Source organism: Ailuropoda melanoleuca, chromosome 2, assembly GCF_002007445.2.
Source record: "Ailuropoda melanoleuca isolate Jingjing chromosome 2, ASM200744v2, whole genome shotgun sequence".
NCBI lineage: Eukaryota > Metazoa > Chordata > Mammalia > Carnivora > Ursidae > Ailuropoda > Ailuropoda melanoleuca.
Window position 1 is genome coordinate 174894631 of NC_048219.1, and position 27061 is coordinate 174921691.

General features: G+C 33.8%; 1 protein-coding gene across 5 annotated transcripts in view; it reads right to left on the reverse strand.

The window, feature by feature from the left end:
- Nucleotides 1-27061, reverse strand: part of ERBB4 (erb-b2 receptor tyrosine kinase 4) — a 1065595-nt gene that overhangs the window by 481700 nt on the left and 556834 nt on the right. For all 5 annotated transcript variants that reach the window (XM_034655108.1, XM_019802141.2, XM_019802140.2 and 2 more), the window contains exon 3: nt 5305-5491. In XM_034655108.1, coding sequence (XP_034510999.1) covers nt 5305-5491 — 187 coding nt within the window. The remainder of the gene's footprint in view (nt 1-5304; nt 5492-27061) is intronic.

The following is a 27061-nucleotide window of genomic DNA, read 5'->3' on the forward strand; positions in this document are numbered from 1 at the left end:
CTATACGTAAAACAGCTTCAAAATGGCATCTGAAGAGACACTGAAATTTAGAGCAACTTTTTGTCTAAACAAGTCACTTTTCAAGGCCCCAGTGAAGCATATTTGAATATGCAGAAGCAGATACAATTGTTTTGTCAGTATGTTGGCGCAAAGAAAAACTAAGGACAAAACAATACAGAGAAAGAAGATGAAGGTTTCCTAAGCATGCTCTATATGAAAGGTGCTGTGGTTGACAAGTTCTCTACTTTATTTTTTAAATGTCTATAACATCATGAGGTGGAATTTTCTTCTCAATTTTAAGGATGAAGAATCTAAGTTTCAGAGAGACACTCAGACTGTAAGTGGCGATCTGACATTTGAACAGGTTTTTCTTTTTTTTCCCTGATTCCACACCCATGCTCTTTGACATATATTGAGTTGATTGCAGATGGCCTGTCCATTTCAATGTTAGGTGATTTACTTGACTGTCACTGAATAACGCTGAAGAGGTTTGAAAAATACAAGTATTGTTACATCAGCTATTCTATCTCCTGAACTAAGCATTTCATTTTATTTTTAGTCCACCAGAACAGAGTAAACTTAATCTATCCTTCCATTATTATTGAGGGCTCCCAAGAATAACTTCAGCATTTTACTTTGTTTGAAATGTTTGCTTGACCACATAACAAATAATGATCTAATCAAGATGATCCAGTACACAGTTAACCAAATAATTAGAATAGCCATAAAACATTAAATAAAGTTACCAATACGTGAGTGTATTAGTCTGAAAATACGGAGAGTATTTGGCTAATATCTGGAAAACATAAATTGTATATTGGCATCACCTCAAATTTCACCTATTCAAAAGAGATATTCTAATAAATCATAAAATAAAAACTCGAATATTTAAGGTGAAATTTGATAAGAAAAAGGTATATATTTATGTAGTAAACTTGTATTCAAGTTATCATCATTATAAATAGAATATGAAAAGAACAGATATGAACTTAGGTATTTCTCAAAGATTCCTTCATATCTACAATATTACATATAGATGAAATTGTATAGTATTATCCAGATGAGGTAGTTTTATAAATTCTAGAAAGGAGAAAATAATAGTGTTTTGTTGTTGTTGTTATTGTTTAGTTTTTGGGTTTTGGGGTTTTTTTGCCCCATATAACAAAACAACTTTTAGATTTTGGCCAAACAGGTAACTAAATAAATAGAAGCTTGTAGAATTAAGGTTGTAAATATATTAGATGTTGGTTTGAATTTTGAATAGGGGTATTTGGTTAAAAAGGATCTTAAAAACAAACAAACAAACAAATAGCAGAACACCATCATTGAAGTGATTAATAAAGCCACAGCTACATGCAGGTGACCTTAACAAAGCAAGTAATGAATTCTCTCCAGCTCTGTAGTCCTCTGATTCAGTACTGTCATTCTCAATGGTCTCAAGATGATTACATGACTGAAGGACACATTAATGGAAATATGGTCTCTCCCCTGACCAGAAAAGAATGAGCCAGCCTAACACAGCACCTAGGGATTTCCAAGACAAGTTCCTCACTCCCTTTTAGATTGTGCGGCATATCCCTAGCCTAGGGACCTGCCTCTTCTCCACTCTGCCCCACCTCACTGACAATGAAACCAGGGAAATGTGGGCAGCAGCAGTAAAACAAGTTAAAATTTGTTTAGCCAGAAAATATGTTTGAGTATGTTTCTTGTCTTTGGGCACGACCAAAATGAAAGTATCTAAGTAAATTCTATAATAATAGTTATAGTCCAAGGAATAGCTTTTGGTGAGCATCAAGCTAATTAATAGAATGGGTAAGGTGGAAGTTAATTTATATCTGTGTTAAGTGGCATCCAACCATTAACCCTTATATATGACAGTCCTCAAGTTAATCAAACATCCCTTTTACACAAAGATAGAGGAGACAAATGCAAAATACATATATATATATATATATATACATATATATGTATATATATATATATATTATTCTAAGGGCAACACTGCAACAAAGATTTCAGGAGAATCAAAAAATTTACATATATATATCTATCTATCTATATATATATATATATGAAATCATAATATCAAAATTATTTGTTACAGCCTGAATACTTCCTACCCCTAAAGTAGTACTTGTTATTTATCTTGTTGAAAGAGTTTAAAAATAAAATTTTGCTTAAAAGGAAAACTGACCATGATTATTATTGTCCCTGTTATGGTTTACCATTATGCAAAGTTGGTACCAGAACAAATGGCAATACAGAAGAAAGTTCATTCCCAGCATTTGCTCAACTCCAAGCTCTTTAACAACCACATGTTTCCATCCAGGCTCCTAGCGTGCTCTTTTCATTCTCACCCCAGCCTAAGGAGTATTTTTCATCATTCAATCACACACTCATTTGTTCTCTGTCCCATTCCTTCCCTTCTCTCTGGGAGATGATAAATGAATGAAAATTATTTAGATCAAGTAAGTGAAGAGGTTAACTAGATATCATGCTATCATTTCTTAGTAACATATCTTTAATTAAAAACAGAACAGTGTTTCTCAAACTTTTGTGGCAATCAGAATCATTGGAGGGATCCTTAAAACACATATTATTGGGCCCCACCACAAGAGTTTCTGATCCATTAGGTCTCAGGAAGGCCCCCGAATTTGCATTTCTAACAATACCTAGGTGAAGCTGATGCAGCTGGTTCTTTAAGAACAGAGTTAAATTTTTATTTTCTTTTATTTTATTTATTTTATTTTTTTTATTTATTTTTAAGAACTGAGTTAGAATTTTAATTCACTAAGACGGTTAAACAGTTTGTGAGGTATTTGACTACTCAGTAGATTTGCTATTTCCCTTCACATTATATAAGACAGCCTTAAAATTAGGGCCAACCCTGCAGACCTACACTTAGTATAACCCTAAAACTGTTTTAAATTTTTATCAGTTTGCTTTGTATAGCATATAAACAAACAAGATAGAACAATTATCCTTCCAAAACACAAAAACAATCTTATCTGAAGTGAATTGCAACGTTTGCTGGTTACTTTACTGAGTTACCTAGAACACTTAGTTCTTTAAGATACTACAATAGAGCAAATTTCTTCCCCAATTCCTCCTTTTATGAACAATGAGATGTCTCCTACTCTTCCTCATATATTCTTTTACACAAACAGATTCATGCTTATCGTGTGAATTCTGATTTTTAAAATTGGAGTTATACTATTGATTTTAATTACCTAGAGTAAGATCAATGATGCTGGACTGATGTTCACATATAATGCTCAGTCACCTAATAAATATATTAAGACATCTGGACAATTTCCAAGTTTTCTAAATTTTCCACCGTTTATTTTATTGTACTTTTCTTTATATTCAAAAAGAAATTAATAATAACTCTTGAACACATTTTTTGTTCTGAACAATCAACTCATTCTCTTAGCCACTTAGTTACTCACTTCTAGTACTTGACACACACACACATCTTACAAGACTTTCTGGCACAATAGGGAATAATGTTCTTGAAATAATAGTGTTGTATTTTGGTATGACACAAGCTAACTGTCACAATCATAAGCAATCATGGTGTGAGCTCACTCAATAAATAAGGTATGTTTAAATGCGGCATAATTTTAATTAAATAACTTAAAAATATTTGAGTAGTATTAATATTAAATGTAAAAATAAATAAGAGAGCTCTTTAAAGATCGATTTTCTGGATGAAAAGATTGTTCAAATAGCACATATTATGGAATAATAACATAACTCAAGTATTATAAAAAGTTTGAAAAGAAATGTATTCATTTTTCTTTAATATAAATAGAGGAAAATCATTTAATAAATCATAATTATTTCTATGCAAGTTTTAACTGGATTATATTATTTTTAGAATCTTAACTTTAATCATTCAATTTTTCTCTATCCATTCCATTTCTAAAGTTCTTCTTCCTATCATTATTTCTATGCAAGTAGCAATTTAGTCAAAAACCCTACTCTTTAGTAAGGAAACTATCTTTGAATGGAAAGAACAAAAAAGTAAAATGTTAATGAAGGAATCTATAAATTCTGAATAATTTGCATTTACCATTATGCCATCAATTCTATAGCAATCATGTCCAAAATAAATAACACAATCAGTATTCCTTTCTTCATCCAAAACATCCAATTTTAGCTTACATGTCTGGCTAACTATGAAGCTATTTCTAACTTAAAATGGAGCTGTTTCTAACTTAAAATATTTTATAACCACTATAAATTAAAGAAACAAATAATTTTAGTAACCTGACAATATCGATGTTATTTTTACTTAGTAGTTTGAGGCAATACCTCTAAAAATTGTAATTTTTTTAATGTCAAGAAACATTACCACTGAGTGGACTCAAACACACATAAAATCACTATGTATTTGGATACAAAATATAGATTATCTTAATTTAGGTTAAACTAATAGTTTAAACGCCTTTATCCCACTGTGAGATGATAATTAATTACTAATTAGCACTACTTGATTACAGGCACACATAGCAAAACTCATGATTAGAAACCTTGTACCAAACCTCCTACAATAGCCTGTATGAGCTATGAATATATGGACCGAAAGGATATCTGCAGGACTGCCAGGACCAGCTTACAAAACTTAAAGGACCAGCTTACAAAATTCCTACAAAGTGTTATTTTTTTTGTTTTTTTGCAGCAGGATGGTAAGTTTAGATTGTCAGCAATTACCTTTTTCCAGTCTCAGGGGGAAAAGATCACTGATGATATTGAAACATTCTGAGAAAGAATTTCTGCTGGCATTTAGTGAGTTACTGAATAAGATAAATCAAAACTAAATTAGTAAATCAAGGTATGTTTTCCAAAAATAAGGGACTGTGCAAAAAACTAGATTAGTGGAACTAGATATAAAGGCTTGTGTATTTACTGAGCTCTAACGAGAGTGAAGGTTGTGGTGTTATTTATTGCAGAGATTTGATGATATGGTCCACTGTTCACCTGAGACCACCAAACATAGCATTCTTAAACCTGCTTCCTATCTCAGTTTTCAGTCACTGAACATTTCCTTAGAGCGTACTTCTGTTCCGCTGAGATACAGTATTACGGTATCTTTCAGACTGCACTTACAATACCTGTAAATAAAAGCAAGGGCATCACAAGGCATTATTTCCCATAAAATAAATAAAGACTAGATATTTAAATGTTTTATAGTGTTCCTCAGTATAAAACATACTACAGTAACCATACACATGTATCTGTATGTTTATTGCATTATATTGATAACGAGAGCATATTTGCAATTTTGTTTATTTTCCTTACCTGTCAAGTTCTTCAGCCCAAGTTCTTGAAGTCCAAAGTTCCCATCTTTTCTGTAGTTTAGAAATACTGCCAAGGCATATCGATCCTCATAGAGTTTTGTCCCACGGATAATGCGTAAATTCTCCAGAGGCAGGTAACGAAACTGGTTAAGAGCCACTAACACGTAGCCTGTGACTTCTCGAATAGACTGAAAAGACACAAACAATTGCCTTTGTTAAAAAAAAAATAGAGATTATTTTTCAATACACTAATTTCCACATTATATTGTAAAGAATTACCTTGATAATACAAGAACACAAAAGGTTAGAATCTCATTTGAAGTATGAGTTGTACTCTTTTAAAAAGTCATGAATGTGCTTATAGTAAAATGATGGATTTCTTTTTATAAAATATTCTTCATAGCTGGGATTTGAATATAATTAAAGAAATAAATATCTCATTCTTTGACAGACTAAAATGAGGTTAAGAACACCTAGCCATCAACCAACTTTTTATATAAAGAAGCAAATTCATAAGCTTATCACAAATAAAACAAAGCAGCATTAGTTTGTAGACTATGGGACATATTTTAAACTGCTATATTGGTGTTTAAAGCTATCATTATCAAGACGGTTAATTTATACGTCTCTGGGAAACATATATAAATAATATGTATTAAAGACTCTAATGATCTCTAATTTAATTATAACCACAATTTCTTTAGAAGATTTTATTTATTTATTTGAGAGTGGAGAGAAAGAGGTCAAGCACGAGCAGCAGGAGGGGGAGAGGGAGGGAGAAGCAGACTACCACTGAGCAGGGAGGCACAATGATGCCATGATGCAGGGCTCCATCTCAGGACCCTGAGATCATGACCTGAGCCGAAGGCAGATTCTTTTTTTTTTTTTTTTTAGATTTTTTTTTTATTATTTTTTTTTAATTTATTCGACAGAGATAGAGACAGCCAGCGAGAGAGGGAACACAAGCAGGGGAGTGGGAGAGGAAGAAGCAGGCTCATAGCAGAAGAGCCTGATGTGGGGCTCGATCCCACAACGCCGGGATCGTGCCCTGAGCCGAAGGCAGATGCTTAACCGCTGTGCCACCCAGGCGCCCCCGAAGGCAGATTCTTAATCAACTGAGCCACCCAGGCGCCCCTACAACCACAACTTTTATTTTTACTATCTATTGTTTAACATAGTATAAGTTAACTACTTAAAGGTTTATAATACATTTTAAAGCAAAAAAAGTTCCAAAAAAAGCCCCCAGGTTTCATCTGAAGTTACAGTTTTTCAGTAAAATAAGCAAGATCATGACAGCTATGAACATATGCATTAAATTTTAAAAATATATATATATATGTATATATAACATATAAGTGGTAAAATGTTTGATGTTAATGTTAATTTCATGTCAGTTTAGACCTCTTATTTTGATGTCCCAGTGCTCAATCCTCAGTACTCTTTTCTATCCACTTTCATTCCCTTGGTGACCTTACTCAGTTTCAAAGTTGATGATCTCTAAATTTTTACCTCTAACCTGTCCCCTAAACTACAGACTCCTATCTAACTGTCTATCCCACATCTTTGCCTAATAGGCTTCTCAGATAACCCATTCAAATCTGAACACCCATCTTCCTTGCCCCAACCTTTCAGCAGCCTTTCTCATCTCATTTCAGGTCAATCCGTCCTTCCTATTATTTCAGCCAAAGTCTTGGGGTTATTCTTGACTACCCTCTCACACACCAAATGCAATCCATCCTATTTGTTCTACCTTTAAAATGAACAGCCACTGATTCAACTGATTCAAGCACTTCTTACATCAACCATTGCTATCATCTGAACCATCATCATTCCCTTATCAGGATTACTGCAATAGGTCTCCCTGTTTCTACTTCATTTGATCCCCTATCATATATTCTCAGTTAAGGCTGGGCCTGATTTTTTTTTTTTTTTTGTAAAGTATGCTCCACACCCAGCATGGGAGCCCAATGCACAGAACGTGAACAGATGACCCTGAGATGGAGACCTGAGCTGAGATTGAGTTGGATGTTCAACAGACTGAGCCACCCAGGCATCCAAGACCTGATCGTTTTTAAACATAAGTCAAATCATGACACTTCAATTCTTAAAACCCTGAAACATCTCCCAAGTCACTCAAAGTAACAGACAAAATTCTTTCACTGATCAGTCAAAATCTATCTGTCCTGCCCAATGCAGCAACAACTAGCTATATGTGGCTACTGAGCAATTGAAATGAAACTGGTATGAATTGAGATAAAATACACTCTTGATTTCAAAGATTCCATGTTGAAATTACAACATTTTAGATAAATTAAGTTATATAAAATGCATTATTAAAGTTAATTTTAACCTTTCTTTTTACGTTTTCATGATGGCTACATGGAAATTAAAAATTATATGTTTATGGCTATTGCTATATTTATATTGTGCAGTGCAATACTATATGATCTGGTCATTGGTTCTTTTTGTAACTTTCTTTTTTTTTAAGATTTTATTTACTTATTTGAGAGAAAGAGACAGATAGTGACAGAGATAGAGAGAGCACAATCGGGGAGGGGAGGGAGAAGCAGGCTCCCGCTAAGCAGGGAGCCTGACGTGGAGCTCGACCCTAGGACCCTGGGATCAAAGGCATATGCTTAACAGACTGAGCCACCCAGGGGCCCCTGCAACTTCTTTTTTCAACTCTCTGCCTTTCTCACTCTATTCCAGTTTTGCTGGTTTCCTTGATCTTCTAACATGCCAAGTATGGTCCTTTCTCAAGGTGCTCACTGTACTCTTAAAGGCCTGAGTTTCTTTCCCTCTTGTTCTCTTTTTGGCTAAATTCCTCACTGCCTTACAGTTTTTTTCTCAAATCTCACCTTCTCAGTTGAAGCCAATGCTGACTAAGATCCTCCCACCTTTTCCTGCTCTAATTTTTATTGTCTCTATAGTACTTCTCACCTTCAAATTTACTACATAGTATATATATTTATTACATTTAGTATTTATAGTCTGTCTCTCCCTTTCTCAGAATATAAGCTCTGCAAACTCATATAGTTTGAAACCAATAAACATTTCCTGAGCATTCTGGCTTTTCTTTCGCCATATCTTCACCACAAGGCAAACTCTACAGAGTTAAGAGAAGTGCCCATCTGGAACCTCTAGAGAAGACCCATGTTCCAGATGCTGGTGATCCCAGAATTTCATTCCCAAATTGTCTTAATCCCTCATCTAGAGCCTGTGATATCTTTCCTGTTCTGTCCTCAGTCAGCAGACTGTGCAACCAACATGCATACACCTAGCAAGGGTGGGTGGTCCAGGTGCAGATGTTTGAGTGGAGAGTGTGTGGATGCTGGATGTACAGGCTAAGTGTCCATTCACTCTGCTCAAAGCTTCCTCTGATACTGGACAGAACTGGTTAAAGGAGGGGCTAAGGGCTGGAGTCCATCTCTCTCCATGCCACCATACTACTGAGGAGTTCAAAAATTCTAACAGTTCACCTGGCCATCCAAGTTATTATAAAGATATTTCTGTCAAAGTGGGAGGATAGATAATATTTTAATAATAATTATTTGATTTATAATAAATAATAACAACATAAAATATGTAGACCTTCATTTATACTCTTATCCCAGGTCCCACAATTCTTAGGAATGAACCTGCTAACGCTAATCACCTAGAAAGGTAGAATCCTAATGGAGCAAAGGGTCCATTAAATGAATGAAGTATCCAAAATGGATGAAGGGTCAAGGAACCCATGAAACTATTCATGTCTGGCACTGGATTGGGAACTCTAAGCCACTATAAGCATCCCTGGGATACTGAGCATTTTTGATTAAAGAGATAAATGCTTAGAGGAAAAGAAAAAAAAGAGGTGAAAGGTCAACAGTAGCATGCACTGTTTGCATACCACATTTGTTTGAAATTGCACTTGACTGGACTAGTCTATCCCTAGAGCCCTACAAATCCTCCTTCAATCACTGTTCCAATGGTTGAACTTTAATCTCTTTGTGTTCTTAGAAGAGATATCAAAACCATTTTCCAATATCATGTGGTCTAAAAGGTAAAATTCTTTAATTCATTATAAAATTATCCTTTAACTTGTATACAATAATTATCAAGTGCTCTAAAGTACAATGATAACACAAAGATAAACATTGGGGATGGAGGATGTATTATCAATCTTTTGTCTAGAGCATGTCATAGTATCCATCATTCTTCCTAACACACTTACCATTAGCTCCAACTTCACTTGGAAATTGACTATAATTAGACTCTTAGAATAATGGTAAGAAATGTGGGCTTAACTATCATGCAAAGCTGGGCTCAAAATACTTTACACTTAATAGCCTTCACACTGACTGGCTTTGTCGTCTTATTAAAATTGTTTACCCTCACTGAGTTTCAGTTTCGTTATCTTGAAATAAAAGATAGCAATAACTCTATTAAAAATATTTTTACAAGGATTAGAAGATATAAGAAAAGTGTCTGGGGGGACCCAGATGACTCAGTCATTTAAGCCTTTGACTGCTGATTTTGGCTCAGATCATGATCTCAGGGCCCTGAGATTGAGCCCTGGCATCAGTCTCCGTGCTCAGCATGAAGTCTGCTTGTCTCCCTCCCTCTGCTCCTTCTTCCTCTCTCTCTCTCTCTTTCTCAAATAAATAAATAAATAAAATCTTAAAAAAAAAAAAAACTAAATAAAAGTGTCTGGCAAATAGTAAGTGTTCAATAGATGCTATCTATTACAAATATTATTTCTGATAACAGACAAAACTATCTATAGACAATCTGATTTGAAAATAAAAATAATTACAACATTACAGAAGAACCACTGTCTTTAATCTTTGTTATAAAACCTTTATATCTTTTTTTAAGATTTTGTTTTGTTTATTTGACACAGACAGAGAGAGAGAATGTGAGCAGGGGGGAGAGAACACAGAGGGAGAGGAAGAGCGAGCAGCAGGTTTACCACTGAGCAGGGAGCCTGACCTGGGGCTTGATCCCAGGACTCCAGGATCATGACCTAAGCTGAAGGGAGACGCTTAACCGACTGAGCCACCCAGTTGCCCCTCTTTATATCTTTTTTGTATCTTGCCTCTTCAACTTGTAATTTATTCCTAAATTACAGAACTGGTTCCTTATACTGTTTCTGTGTACATTATAGCCTTTAGTGCAGAGTCTGGCTGTACTGAACAGACATTCAATAATGGCTGTTGAATGAAGTAGAGAATTAAAAAGTAGGAAACAATGCTTATGGTCTTTTCAGATATTGTTTCCCATTGAAAATGATTTTATAAACTTTCTGTTAATAAAAAACATTGTTTGAACAGCATAATCATGACTTGTGCCCAAGGACCACAGTGGTAAGTAGAAATCAACAGAATGCCCCAACAAAAAGAAAACCCTGACTCTGGTTCTGGCTCAGTACATTTAGTTCCAGGAAACTGCCTATTTTGTCAACCGAAGAGTGAATATCCACCTAAAGACGTATCTCTCTTCTTGCGGTGTAAGTTTCTGCTGTCTAAAACTGATTGATTTCCATTGTCAATGTATGTTTCTACAGCTGCTTTGTTCAAGAAGTGAATATAATTGAAGATCATTAAAGCCTTAAATGCTTCAAAACTCTTCTAACCCAAGGGATGGTTTATTCTGCTTAGGGCATTTGATGATGGAAACCAAAATAATGAGAAAAAAAAAAAGAAAAAAGAAATTTGCTGACTTCCCATATTAGTAATATATCCATATTAGCAATAAATCTAGAAAAAATACATGGTTTGTTCTAAGGAATAGAAATTCACAACTGTTCTCCCATAAAATATTTTATGAAAAAATATGAAATCTGAAATTATAATGTTCCCAGGATTTTCAATGGATGTCATTCAATCAAAAATTAGAAGAGATTGGACTGCTTCACTGGGCTTTACTTGCAGATATTCAAGAAAAATGAATCTGTATTATTTTTAAATCTCTATTTCATTTCACAATTCTTACAACAATTGCTATTTTTCTTTTTTTGGTGTTTGACACAATTTCCTTATTCTTTTATTTTAGTTGGTTCTCTATAATTTGATCCTAGTGAGAATAGTGAATACTTAAGATTTAAGTGATTGCAATACCTCATGATTCCTGAGTATTTAATCAGTGTTTAGGAACAAAGTTATGCACATCAAAAGCAATTATACATTCTTGGCTATGTGTATAAAACTCTGTTTCCTAGGTTTTTTTCCTACTCAAATTATGCATCAAATCCATGTTTGTTATTTTTCTTTAATCATACCTTTGAAAATAAACCTATTTACTCTTGTTAGGACCTTCTGCAGCAAGTCAAAACAGTTCTGAATTCTTATCTTCTTCTCCAGTGTCTTACGTACTCATACCTAATTAGCATCCTCAAATAACACTAACGCATTCTATCAGTCAAGACCTCCACAAATAAAATAGTGATTACTTATGATCAGTAGACTTGAAATTAAATTCATAGTATTACAGAGAAGAGTAGGGAGCAGAGAACTACGGCGGGGAGGGAGGGAGGAAAGCCCCTGTGCTGGTAATGACTATAGAATTTATGTGTTCTCTGACAATGACAAATGACGTAGCAAATTGTAACCTCTCTATCACTAAGGTTTCCCATTAAGTTTCCTCAGGCAATTAATTTCTGTCCCTGCCCCTTAGAGCAAGACTGGGAATTTCTAAAGTAGAGAACATTCTTAACGACAACATAAATATTAAGAAACTTACTGGGAAATAATTAATAAGCATATAGCAAACATTACATATTCTGGCTGCATGTAGAGATAGAGACTGACTGACTATATACCTCATTCCCATATGACATCTCCAAAGGGGATGACATATTTGGCTTTGGAGTCTTGCTTTCAGTTTTCCCAGGTTCCTTAAAACTCCAGTGATTATGCTACCCTAGCAAGCAGGAGCCCAAAGTCTGATCTGATTAGATTTGGGAAAATAGAGTAATGGGAAATGTCATGTACTTGTCTGTGGTAGAGTTGAATTCATGTTCATTTTACATGACATGAAATAACACTGGGGGAGGGTAGGAGAATCTAATCCAGCTCTTACCAGCAAAACTGCTAACTCTTAGCCACTACTAGCCATCCTTTTGGGTGCTAGTGCTATTACAATCCTTAACTTTCTAAGGATCTACAGGCCATTCATTCATCATCACTGGCCACTAAGCCAGCTCTTAACCCTAGTAGCAAATACTTTAGTTCTACTGAAAAGAGGACAACTTAACTCTCCCAAAGTTATCATCTTTCTCTTTGTCCAATATATCTGTCTCAGCTGGCCAGAGAGTTCTTAACAGGCCCCCTTCCGGCCTCCATTCCCAATTGGTCCTTCATCTCCTGACCTTAGCTCAGCTATATCCCAGTATCATAGACTTGTTATATTAGAGTTAGTTTCCACAAGTTAAATAGGGAGCTTTTGTAGATTCATATACAAATCTCATTTTTAAGTGTCTGTATATTAAAAAAATCTGTACTGTTAAAAATTTCATTATCTCTTAAAATTTAAAAAATATATGTGTGTGTATGTAAATATATTTTTTTCTTTTCCATGTGTTTATACAGATTTACATTTTTAAACCTGAATTCTAAATTGACATTTTACACTCTTTTATAACTATTTAAAATATAGTATCGAATTCATGTTCTTCCCATTAGATATACACATTAAGCTTCAGTGATTTAGGGAATTGAATTTTAACTGAAATTAGATACACTGCATAAATGCAAAATAGTAAGAGTATCTGGAGACCTTTGAATTAAACTTTGATTAATTATAGACAAGTTAAGTCAAAAAGAAATTATTAGTTGTCAGCATTTTCATACAACTGAGCCTACTCATGAATTAAAGTGTTGTAATTTTTATATACATTGCACATGTGATGAGCATTTTCCTCCACAGAAAATCAAACTGCTTAGGGCAATTCAGTCCATTGATTAAATTTGGATGCTGCAATCTGACAGGTATTAGTCTGACTTTTGTCTCCATTATTTATTGACCTGTACAAGTTATTTAACCTTAATTTCTCTTCTTAAAAATGGGACAAATTCCTCCTAAGTGTTTAAAAGTTGAAGATCTGGGACACCTGGGTGGCTCAGTCATTAAGTGTCTGCCTTCGGCTCAGAGCATGATCCTAGAGTCCTGGGATCAAGCCCCACATTAGGCTCCTCTGCTGGGAGCCTGCTTCTTCCTCTCCCACTCCCCCTGCTTGTGTTCCCTCTCACTGGCTGTCTCTCTCTCTCTATCAAATAAATAAATAAAATCTTTAAAAAAATTAAAAAATAAAAAAAATTAATAAAAGTTGAAGATCTTCAAAAAATGATCAATTTCATTATCATACTATTATTGTTAGTATAATTATGCAAATGTTTGCAAATATTTTGTGTAGTTTAGGATTGGTAAATGATATGAAAGCATATATATATTTGATATTAAAATTAATTAAACCATTGGTGCTGTATAGTTCATAAAGGTGTGGACACAAGTCAGATTGCCTGTTATGGGCTCAACTATGATTCCTCAAAATTGATGGTGAAATGCTAACTCCCAGTATCTTGCAATGTGACCATATTTGGAGTAGGGTCTTTAAAAAGGTAATTAAATTAAAATGAGGTCACTAGGATGACCTTAATATAGTATGGCTGGCATCCTTAAAAAGAAGAGGAAATTAGAACACAGACATACATACAAAGAAGACAATATGAAGAGACATAAGATTATTAATGTTCGAGTCTGTGGGAAAGGCCTCAGAAGCAAACAACCTTGCTGACTTCTTGGTCTCAGATTTCGAGACTCCAGAATTGTGAGAAAATAAACTTCTGTTTAAGCCACGCAGTCTGTGATACTTTGTTATGGCAACCCTAGCAAACAAATACACTACCTGGGTTCATATTCTAGCATTTAGCAGTGTTATGTTGGGTGAATTATATATTCTTCTATGCCTCAGTTCTTTCATCTGAAATATGAGGATATTAAGATCACAAATTCCCTGGATTTTTCTGAGAAGCAAAACCCTACAAGTGACTTAAGAAAAGGTCTGGCTTACAGCAAGCTCTCAGTATTAGTTGTCATTGTTTTTTCTGAATCAAAAATCTTTACTCTTCTTTAAGACACTGCCTCTTCTGCGTAGCATGTATAAAATTGTGTTTCTCTATGTCTAAGGGAATGACTACGCATCACCAAAGTTAAGACGAGAAAACTGCTTGATACTGTTTCAATCTATAATTGAGAGTGACAGTTTTATGTCTGAGAGCTTTTATAAGATTTTTTTCCCTCTCAAAATTTGAAGGAGGAAAATGGGCTTTCATGAAATGATATATAACAACAGCTGCCTCTTTTGGAAAACATATGGGAAATGGCCTTTGATGATTCAGAAGTTAGAGGTGGCTGCTTTTGTGACTAGTCTGTTGTGATTTTTAAATGAAAAGGGTGAGCAATTTCAGAAATAGGAAAGCCAAAGTATCAAGCTTGGATTTGACAAGACTGCCAAAATACATTTAATATCTGTCTAAATATTTGGCAGTAAAAACAGAAAGCAAAAGGTTTAATTAATTTATAAAGAATAAATACTTGCTTGAGTCATGTCATGCCAGTGACAACAATGTCTTACGTTAGTTATGTGTTCTTAATATTCAATTCAATTCAAACAAATACAGCATGGACATCTGTAAGTACAATCAGAAGTACAGTCAATAATATAAATTGAGATCAGGGGTTTGGAGCCTAGAAATTAAAATGCTTTCATACTTAAGTATCCTTATGCAAGCCACAATTTTCTATGTGGCTATTTAGTATTTGTAATAATTATATTAACTTATTTATATAGTGTTTTCCACATGTGAGGCACTTATGTGTTATATTATGGTAGCACCAACTCTTTGAGTTATGTACTACCATATACATAAAGAAACTAAAGTTAAATAACTTGCCTAAAACCACATAGACAAAAAAGGGAAGAATTATTATTAATTTTTAAACTTTTATTTATTATTATTATTATTTGTTTTTAGAGAAAGAGAGAGAGAGAGCACAGAGCATGTGTGTGCGTGAGTAGGGGGAAAGGCTGAGGAAGAGGGAGAGAGAATCTTAAGCAGACTCTAGACCCAGCACGGAGCACAGGCAGGGCTCAATCTCACCACTCTAAGATCATGACCTGAGCGGAATCAAGAGTTGGAGGCTTAACCAACAGAGCTACCTAGGCACTCCAAGAAATATTTTTTTTTAAAGAAAAATATTATCTGTCTTATTCCAGAGTTCAAAATCGCAATCATTTTAAGATATCTCTTTCAAAAATTGGTGACTATTACTCCCTATTGAAAGTAATATCCATTGCAACATGGTTTAAAATTGTAATTTAAGAATCACATAATCCCTTTTATGACAAAAATATTATATAAACCAGTATACCTCTCAAAAGTAACTGCAGCATGATTCTGATACTTCTAAATTCAAAGTATGCTAAAATATACCCCCCAGACCCCCTAAAAATTTAAAATAGCATTCTCATAGGTGTCAACAAATTAGAGGTCTTTCAAAAGGATATGTAGAATCAAATGAGATTCTGTACATGAATGAACAATTCAAGTACGACAAAATAATCCTAATGTAAAAGGACTGAGTACCACTACTGGACCCACTAGAAATGGAGGTGGAAAAAAAGCAAATTCTTCAAGGATGCATGGAAAGCAAACAGCATTAGGTTATAATAATAGTTTCTCTCTCATGGCAGAAGGCAAATTTGCTAGCTAACAGCTCCCTATAGAAGATTAGGGTGTCCTAAGCTCAGAGTTTCTCAACTGTGACACAAATCCATTTTGTGTACAGTATCCACCGGTGCCCACTTCCCAGTCACCGCCCCCCCACCCGCCCTGGGAATTGCCTAGGGGCAAGAGAAAACAATGCAAACATGAAGCTCCTGCTGATTGCTGTGCAGTGGAGTCTCAGGTCTTCTGCCAACACAACTGGCAGGCTTGCAAATAGACTAACATCTCAGATCCTTGACAGTTCTTGACAACAACCAGTTGTTTTATGGTTCTGGCAGAACAAATGCCACCATCTTCGGTTTCTGCAAAGGGATGGAACATGAAAATGATAGTGTTGGGATCCAACTGCCAATTTGGAGGAAGTACAGAAGACAGAGAAACCATATTGAACTGTATCATGAGTAAGCAACCTACAACACTCAGGCTCTAGAAAACTCTCCAGAAAAATATCATAGGATTGAATAGATAAATTATAAAGGGTGGAGGAAGGAGAAAGAACCTGTAATTAAGTCTTAAAAAAGATTTAAAAATATTTCTAAGGCCAAACTATAGTGTCTGGAGATGCATACTTGGGTAATTAAACTATAAAGAAATATAAGAAAGCAGATTTCAGTAAGAGTAAGTATGGTGGTTACCTTTGTAGAGGAAAGGGTTTGAGATGGGGCACAGAGTTGAGTTTCTTGAGTGGCTAGCAAAGTGCTATTTCTTGAGAAGATTAAAAGTTACAAGAAGGTATATCTTTTAAAAACTCCTTAAGTTATGCATTTGTTTTGTGATGTTTTCAGTTTCTGTGTTATATTTACAATATAAAGTTTATAAAAAAGAAGTCATTAGGTAGGGGGAAAAAAAAAACAAGGAAGCACATAGAAGTGTCCCTTTACATCTTTATACCTTATCATTACATATTGGAAGTTTAAGAATGGAAAAAATTTCAGATTGCATGGTTTTCCTTGTTATCAAATTCTCTCTAGTCAAACTGAGGAACTGAATATGTTAGTAAGGCACACTTGTGCGATCTAGGCAGAGAAGGTAACATGTCTAATGGGAAAATGCCTTGAGAAAGAAAGCTTGATGTGTTTACAGGTCTTAAAGTCCTGAATGGAAAATGAGGTGAAGAGGACAGGGGACTTTACTGCAATAAAAGTAATTTAGGATTTCAGATTTTTATCTTTCAGGCAATGGGGATTTAATGATGCTACATACAGGGAAATTAAGTTATGATGTGTTTTGTATAATTATCTGCCTATTTACAGTGTAAAAAGTTAGGAAATTCTTGCCAGGTAAGAAAGGATGATGGCAGTGAATACAGAATAGCCAGAGTTGAGACTGAAGCCATCTTTCTGAGGCAGTGTAACAAATATTTAGTAACTTACTAGATATGGGGATTAAGGAAGAAAAGAAACAGGAAATGCCTGCAGTTTTTAGCTTGGGAGACTTGGTAGGTGGGGTTGTCATTAACTGGGATAAAGAACAATTTTGTGGAGAGAATTTTCACTAATACTTTATGGAAATTTTGCTATCTGAAGCTAAATCAACACATTCTTTTTTTTTTAATTCTTTTAAATGATATTATTATCTATATGTCTGTTAAATCTGGATAGTAGGCACATGTGTCTGATATAATTCCCCATGTGTTCAAGATGTTCTTAACTTAAAAATAAATTATATAGCACCAGCGATTTCATATATATTTATGCGTGTCAGTTTACATTATTCTTTGCATAGATATAAAACAGTAGTTCTCAACTGGGGGTATTTGCTACTCAGGGGGCATTTGGCATTGTCTGGAGACATTTATAGTTATCACACTTGAAGGGGCAGGGTGCTACTGGCTTCTTGTGAGTAGAGATCTGGGATGGGAGCAAACATCATACATGCACAGGATGGTCCTTGCTTGCTCCCCACAAAGAATTTTCAAGTCCAAAATGTCAATAGTACCGGAATTGAGAAACCCTGGCATAGACTAAATTAATGTGAGGCAAGCATTAAGTTTTATTGTTCGTAGAGTTGCCTTGGAGGTTTCTACAAGTAGTGAAAGTGTCTGCTAGTGAACTGTTAACATGATCCATTTTACATATATATATATATATATATATATATATATAAAATGAAGATTTAAATTAATATTCTTATATTAATATATGTCTTCTTAACCTAAATTTATCGTTTTATGTATCCTAAAGTATGAGCAGGTAGAAAAATAGCTATAAAAGACAGACTGACAGAGATGGCTGGATGAATTGTGGCTGTATGGATAAATAAATATCCATTCACATGGGTAAATTATACAAAAATATGTGTTCTCTTTTTCCTTTTTTCACTTTGTAACTTAATGTTGCAATAGCAAATCTTTCTACACTGATTTTTTTCATTCACTGTTAAAAAGCTTGCCAAATGCAACTCAGGGACACTACGTCTAAGAGATTATATTTATAAACAAATTGATAAACAAACAATGTCAGCCGTCTCTTAAGAGGCATAATTCTCCTTTCTCTCTAAAACGGTGTTTTTCACTAGAAAAAAAAATACATTTTATAGTGTCCAAGCTGTACTCCGTAACCAAACTAATTTAAATATCGTACCTCAATACTCAGCACTGGAGATGTTCATTTGTAGAGATCCAGATGTATCTTCCTGTGTCTCAGGCTGATTCCGTGGATGTTCAGGCTGGTCTGGTACCTATCCAACTTGACTCAGGGGACCGGCTGAAAAAGGGGTCCCCTACTCCTCCACCATCTTAACTCCTCCTCCCTCAATATTCTCAGTATTTTACCCAAAAAGTCTGCTACATATGTTAGGAGTGATGTTACTATTATCTTTAAAATAATAACAAAAGAAATGCCTTATTTGAAAAGGAAAAAAAGTGATAGTTTAAAATCATTGACAATGATGTTAGTAACTCATAGATGTAAATGATATAATCCGTTTTGCTTTAGTTTCTTTTGATTACCATAAAGCTACAAAAATGCCATCTTCAAAAAATACTTACCTGAAATAATAATATTTGAATAAATGCTTTGGTGTTGAAAGATATTTCCTGAAGTAACAGTTCTACTTTTCCATTTTACTTCAGAGACTGGAGTACAAATAAAACAACTAAAATCAAACAATGCACTGGTTTTGTTTTTTTAAGTGATGAGGTAATTCAAAGTAGAAAATAAAGTCAATACTATTTTCAAAAGAAATTAAAAAAAACACAGAATTTAACATTCCAAATAATTGAAATAACATTGAACCTTGAAAAAAAAATCTTCTCACAGAATATATCGCATAATTTAAAAAGACATTGGTTTCCATATATATTTTAATAAACATATATAAATGTATTTGCTTTTATTCATATGTATAAAAATAAGGTGATGTTTAAGGAAGAAATGCCCTTACATTTCAATAATCTCAGTTTTTACAAATCTTTCAATATTAGATTTTAAAACACTAAAATGGATAAAAATAAAACACCATTCATTTTGACATGAGGCAAATAATATTTTAAAGTATTTGAAAATATTGTGTTCTATATAGGTGCTTAGATTCCAATAGATATTTATTTTTGTTTGTATATATTTAAATATTATATTAAAATTTTGAAAAGGCTACTTGAAAAATCAATACTGTGCATTTCTCTAAGAGTACTATAGGCTTCAGAACATATTTTGCTCAATTTTATCTGAATTTTATCATATCATTATAGAAGAAATGACAGAACAAGATACAGATATAACAGAGCAAATGTATGCTCATAGAATTAAAATGAATTTTAGGATCATTAGTATCATTTGTATAATTTTACTGGCCTCACAGTTTTGCTCATTAGCTTTAGATACAGATTATGTATGTTTTTTTTTATTTTTTAATAGCAATCTTCTATACAGTACCTAGCATTATACTTCACTTATAATTGGTAACTATTCAATATTTATTACATCGGGTTAAATGGACTGAAGATTCTATTTACAACTCTCAACTTCCGACATAGGATTCTAAGAGGACAAATGCCTGAATGTTTCCTCTGACTATATTTTACACCTATAGAGAGATAGTTATTCTAAATCTTGACTTTGTTGAATTTGTTCAAAATAGACCATTCATTCATTCTTTATTCCCTCATTCAGTATTTGTTTAATGAGTGCTTGCTAAGTGCCAGGTCTAGGCTTTGTTTAGGTATTATCTAGATGAATAATACCATCAATCTTCTCTCTAAATCTTGGTATGTAATCGGGAGCTGCAGTGGGAACGTAAGTAGTTGCACCTAACATGGAAATTGTTATGTAAATGTTATAGAGTGATAAAGAATTTTGATAACTTTGATGTGAGATACATCAGCAAATTATGATACAATGCAGAAAAAAACTCAAGTATTTCCATCTTCTAAACTTTTTTTTTTTTAAATATTTTATTTATTTATTTGAGAGAGCGAGCAATTGAGAGAGCATGAGCAGGGGGAGAGGGAGAGGGAGAAACAGACTCCCCACTGAGTGGAGAGCATGACACTGACTCCATCCCAGGACCCTGGGATCATGACTTGAGTCAAAGGCAGATGCTTAACCAACTGAGCCACCCAGGTGCCCCTCCATCTTCCAATCTTTCAATTACCATTGGAGAATTATTAAAGAGATAGCAACATCTTGAATATTTATAGGCAATGGTCCATGGATGATGGGGTGATGGTCAAATTAGCTTTACTAAGAAAGCAATACAGGGTGTGGCTGGATGGCAGAGTCAGTTAAGCCACCAACTCTTAGTTTTTGGCTCAGGTCATGAGCTCAGGGTCATGATCTCAGGGTCGTGAGATTGAGCCCTGGGTTCAGCTTCAAGCTCCATGAAGTCTGCTTGAGATTCTCTTTCCTTTTCCATCTGCCCTTCCCATTCGTGCTCTGTCTCTCTCTCAAATCAGTAAATAAATATTTAAAAAATATATTTTAAAAAATCTTTCAAAGCAAGCAAGCAAGCAAACAACAGAGAACACACTAGGAAAGGATCAAAAATACATTTCATTGATAAATAGAGATACAAGGAATATATTCAGAATATGCTCTGAAAAACATAAACATATAATGCAATGCCATCCAGCATCAAAGTATAGTCAAGAGGAAACAAAACTAGCATAATTTGAAATTCAGTTACATTGTTTTCTCATGAAATTAGCACATTTTATCCTAGTAATGTATTCGTAAGTTAAAAATGTGCAGGTTATCATCACACATAGCCTATATTATTTTATATCTTTGATGCAATAATAGGCTAAAGTTACTTACTCATTTGGAACATGAACACAATTTTTTTTTCTTTCCCTGTAGTGATCCTAACTATGTAAAACAACCTAGAGACTGATAAAATATCAAACAATTTTTAGGCTACATTTAGGATACATAGTTATTACATTAAATTACATTAATTACACATTTAAAAATTCTTATAATCTATGAAGGATATGCATATTTACTTCCAACTAAAGTGATATAATAAAAAATGTCAAACTGCTTTAAAAAGTCATTTTCTTTCACTTTCTCCTTCAAACTGAATAGTCTTTGCCTTTTTTTTTTTCATCTCACAAACTTGTGATTCCAAACTCCTTTAGGCACCATTGGTTTTTCAGATGTACAGCACAAGCTTCAATGGAAACACCCTCAAGTTTTTACCATGAATGGTTTGGGGGCACAGTTCATGAAAATAGCTTTTCTAGTGCTTGCTAGTGAAGCAAATGAAGCATCATTTCAGGAATTGCTTTGCCAATTCCCCCAAATTTTACCATGACAAATATTACGAACATAAGCTTTAATAGAGTCTTTAGTCAGAGCCCAAAAGGCCATGCTTAAGATGAGGGCGTTTTTAATGAATTAGCATAAAATATGAAACACACAGAGTAGAGATTGCTTCAGAATACTTCATCCTGCCAGTTTCTGATTGCTTTAAACTAGTCTTTAATAAAAATGTTGTAAATATATTTTATTTCTTGTTCTGATATACTTTTGTTATTTGTCCATATGTATTGAACATTTTTAAATCATAAACTAAAAATGGGCATTGGATTGGATAAAATGTTAAGGCCAAAGAGAGTTTCTTAGTTTCCACATAGCAATACCAATGAGAGTAAATAAAATCAGTGACTTAAGTTCTGTAATTACTTCTTTTTCTTCAAGATATTTTGGGGGGGAGGAGGATAGGTGACACATAACTGTGACACTTAACTGTCACACAATGGCCAAGTGACTGTTTCCTTTGTATTTTTCACCTCCCATCCCCTTACCTTGCTCATCCCCTTACCTTTCCAATTCAAAAAAGAAATGACATTTCTATCCAGTGAGTGATCCTCCACATTAAAGCCAAACCAAAATTAGTAATGTATATTTTCTTGCAAACAAAACAGCTTAAAGCCTCCTTTTTCCTTTTTTCCTTTTTCTTTTTCTTTCCTTTTTTTTCCACTTTAGAGTAGATAATACAAATGGCGAAGCACTATTAAAATATTGAAACACAACAGATGCACGACACAAAGTTCATTTCTCCCCACCATTCCCCTCACAAAATTCTCGAATCAGAACAGAGATGAAGAGAAGTTTGACATCACCTAGTATTTCAAAAGTATATGAAAGCATGTTTTCTTTAGCAGGGTAGTGACAAAACTTAAGACAATTGCCAATGATATTAATAACTCTAACAAAAATTTTAAAGATATCCTATTATATGCAGAGCTGGATGCCCTCAGGAATCTGAGCAATATTTTAGAGAACTAGAAATCCATTAGGTTTGAACAAATAATATCTCTTTACCTAGAACTGTTTAATTCTTTAATGAGAAGAGCCTGAAACACTACATATCATTTATGGTTTATTATATGTAAGAATATTCATGCTAATTGTGAACTAAACTCTGTATACATTTTTTCTTCTAAGTGTGTATTAGGTCTTTCTCAATACGATTATGCTTTATTGTATTCACACAATTGAGGGTTTGAGATGGAGGTCTGAATTAAATACTAAGGCAATTTTTATCCTATTGCCCAGTGGCTCTAGGGGTGCTCTTACTGAGCATTGCTGAACTAGACTACTGTCTGAATGAGTTTCAGATCACACTTGCATTTTTATTATCAGGGGCTACAATCAAACCAGTCTCTTTATCTTTGTAACACCAAAGCCCAAGATAGCTCATAGTGAGAAGTCCACACATATGGAAAGAAAGGAAGGAAGAAAGGAGAAAGGGAAAAAAGTAGGGGGGACGGAAAGGATAGGATGAAATAATTTTTAAAAAGAGCATGGTGGAACAACCCTGAGATACTTCTTAAAAACTTTCAACTGTATTCCAAATTGTGCCAATTAGCTATACAACCATGGATAAATTACCTAAACCTTCTTCTTTCAACTCTGAAAGGAAGGAAGTCTACTTTTTGTAGTATCTCCAAGATTCTTTCCAGCTTCAATTCTACTATAATGATATTTTCTCATTACAGAAAAATAATTTTAGCAATTTAATGTTTAGACCTCTAAATATTTTCATCATGCAGAATGTATTCATTCACTTACTGTGTTGAGATGTATACATTCATAAGATGCTGATAAGAAACTATTATAATCAATATTTCAAATTCTTACATATTCTTTATAATGCTCATAAAACTCAAATCAATAAATTACCCCACTCTTAAATAACTTACACTAAGGAAAATTATTATACCATCAAAACCTATTCCAATTTTGTCCAATCAATCCTGAGTTCATGGATTCCAAGGTATTAAATCTAGTTATACAGAATCCTAAAAAAAATTGTATAAAGGTTGAAACAGAGACCCAGTCACACTTTTAATATTCGTTGTTCTATGGTCTGAATTTTTGAGCTACACCTTGTTCTTTTCACAAACCAACCCCATTCAAAAGAGATACATGGTCATGGGAAGAGTTGGTACCAACTTTGTCAGAAAAACAACTTATAAACTACAAATTCATATTCTGGTTACTTAGTTCATATTATTTGTTTCAAATTATATCTTCTGAAGTATAAATTAATTTGCTACTAAAGAGGACTTTGACTATTTATTAATATTACAATGCCCTCCTCAAATGTGGACCTCAGTTACCTGCATTTCATTTACTTCTTGTACCTAATTTTTCAATATATCATTAGTAACAGAACTCACAAACACCAATGCATTCATTATCAGTAACCATAATAGTCTCAAAAAAAGTCAGTGCTTGAGATTCATGCATTTTAAAATACTTATTTTTCAACCAAAATTTTCTCTCAAAAGGAAATATTTTCTCTTGTTAAAAAAATGGTCTCCCAAACAGTATGGAGATACCTCAAAAAATTAAAAATTGAAATAACAAATGATCCAGTAATTCCACTAGTGGCTATTTACCCAAAGAAAACAAAGACACTGATTCACAAAGAGACAAAAACCCTTATGTTTACTGTAGCATTATTTACAATAGCCAAGATACGGAAACAACCCAAGAGTCCATCAATAGATGAATGGACAGATAGATAGTTAGATAATGGAACGTTACTCAGCCATAAAAAAGGATGAGATCTCGTCATTTGTGACAACATGTATGGAATTAGAGGGTATTATGCTAAATAAAATAAGTCAGACAAAGACAAATATCATATGATTTCTCCTATATGGGATTTCTAAGAAACCAAATGAATAGACAAACAATAAGCAGAAATAGACCCATAAATACAGAGAACAAACTAATGGTTATCATAAAGGTGGGGATGGGGTACGGGCAAAATGGATGAAGGGGAGTGGGACATATAGACTTCCAGTTATGGAATGAATAAGTCACAAGGAGGAAAGTTACAGCATAGGGAATATAGTCAATTGTATTGAACAACATCGTATGGTGGCTCATGGAGGTTATGCTTGTGGTGAGTAAAGCATACTGTATTCACTGGTCCAATCACCATGTTGTACACCTTAAACTAATGTAATATTGTGTATCAACTACACTTCAATTAAGAAACAACAACAACAACAACAAAGAGATCTCCTTCTAACTGGTCAATTATTCTTTACTAACATTACTCTATTTAAATTTCACTTTGAAATCTTTTCTGTGCCTACCTGTCGGTATTTAAGAATATTTTATTTAAGATTCATCTAGCATATGAAAATATTCTTGATAATACAAACTATTATTGTTCATTTAATTTTTACTATTTTTCATTCATTTTCACAAAACATCAGACAAGTTATGTTTTCATCTTTTGTTGAAATTGAAGATAACTCATGAGAGGTTTATATATTAACATAATATGCCATTTGCATCAGCTATTCCATTGGAGTTTTATAGTGAAAGCTGAAACAATTAAAATAGATAAATCTCTAATAATGTAAAACTCTAAACCAGAATTTCATCACTCATTCCCTGGGGAATGAGCAAAGATACCTGAGGCCAAATTTATTTAATTGTTGCATGATAAAGCCTTGTGTTTAATCACAGACTTCTTCAAAGAAATTCCCGACAGTTTTAATTAATTAGCTTCATTCGTGTTCATTCACAGAATTGAAAATATTTTACATCCCTTATCTCAGCCGAAAAGCCTTTTTTATTTATTTATTATTTATATTTATTTATTTATTTATTTTTAAGCTGCAGGATATCACAGAAACTGAGTTCCTACCACTTGGGATGGAAGGTGAATCAAGATCCCCAGTGGTTATTTGGAGTTGAGTGAACCATTCATAGCTTCACTGTAGAAATTTTATCAGAAGGAAATGAAATTAAATCTGCTTCAATGATATACATGATCATGCCCCACATTTGCTCTTTTCTAGAATTATGTAAAGATACATCTATTTGGTATCCATCTGGTGGATGATACCAAATATCATCTACATTTTAAAAATAAGTTGTAAAATATCCATGGTAGCCAGCAAGTCAACTGTAATATCTAAAGGGCCAAGCTTAAAAGAAATTAAATGTCTAAGCAAGTATCCAAAAATCAATTGTTATGTATCTATGGCTTGCATATTCCAAGAAAGGGAAGTAAACAGACTTTGAGAGTTAAGATGAAAACAAAAACAATTTATACCTGTGTGATCTCGGGCAAGTTACTTAATTCCACCATCAGATAAAGATGTTTTAAGAGTGCCTATCCATTCCAGGATGACTATAAAGATTAAATGAATGTCATTACAATTTTTAATGATGTCTCTAAGTCAAGATAATGTCGGGTAATGTTATGACTCTAAAACAGTACAATCAAGAAAGAAAAATGAGGAAATGCAGAAAAGGACATATTCCTTTACAACATTCAGCTGAGGTCAAAATGACTGAAGCATGCTCCTTCCACTCCAGTTAGTAAAGTGGTAACTGCCAGTGGCCATCCTATCTGCCAACAAGGAGACAATCTTTCTGAGGTGCATCAAGAAATTGAGCCTTTATAACATCCTTTGTGCCCCCGGGATAGAGCCAAGTTGGAAGTCTTTCCCTTAAACTCCGAGTTATAAGAACATAAGTCCCTTTCTGGCTTGAAAAAGAAGGTGAGAATATAAGAGAGAAAGAAGATCCTAAGTAAAGAATATATATATATATATATATGACTTTCACTCAAGTTGTTAAACACATCTATTGTTTTTTTGTGTGTTTTTGGTAACTTTCTCTATTCTTTGTCCTAACTTCTCAGTGCATCNGTTAAACACATCTATTGTTTTTTTGTGTGTTTTTGGTAACTTTCTCTATTCTTTGTCCTAACTTCTCAGTGCGTCTTTTTTCCCTTTTGGTACTTTCTCTCCCAGGCATCACTTTCTTAAGAGATTGTTTTAAAGTAACTTGAACAGAACATCTAGTTAAAAGTTGACAAGAGTAAAGACAGAAAAATACACTCATATTTAAATAATTTAGGTTATTCCAAAAGTTCACCATTCAATCCCACAATCTCTATCCATCTCTCAAGCCCACAATTTCTAAAAACTATCATAAATGTACCTGGCTGCCTCCCAAATTGTAGATAATTATTTTCATCCATTTAATTCAGTAATTCCAAATGACAGCT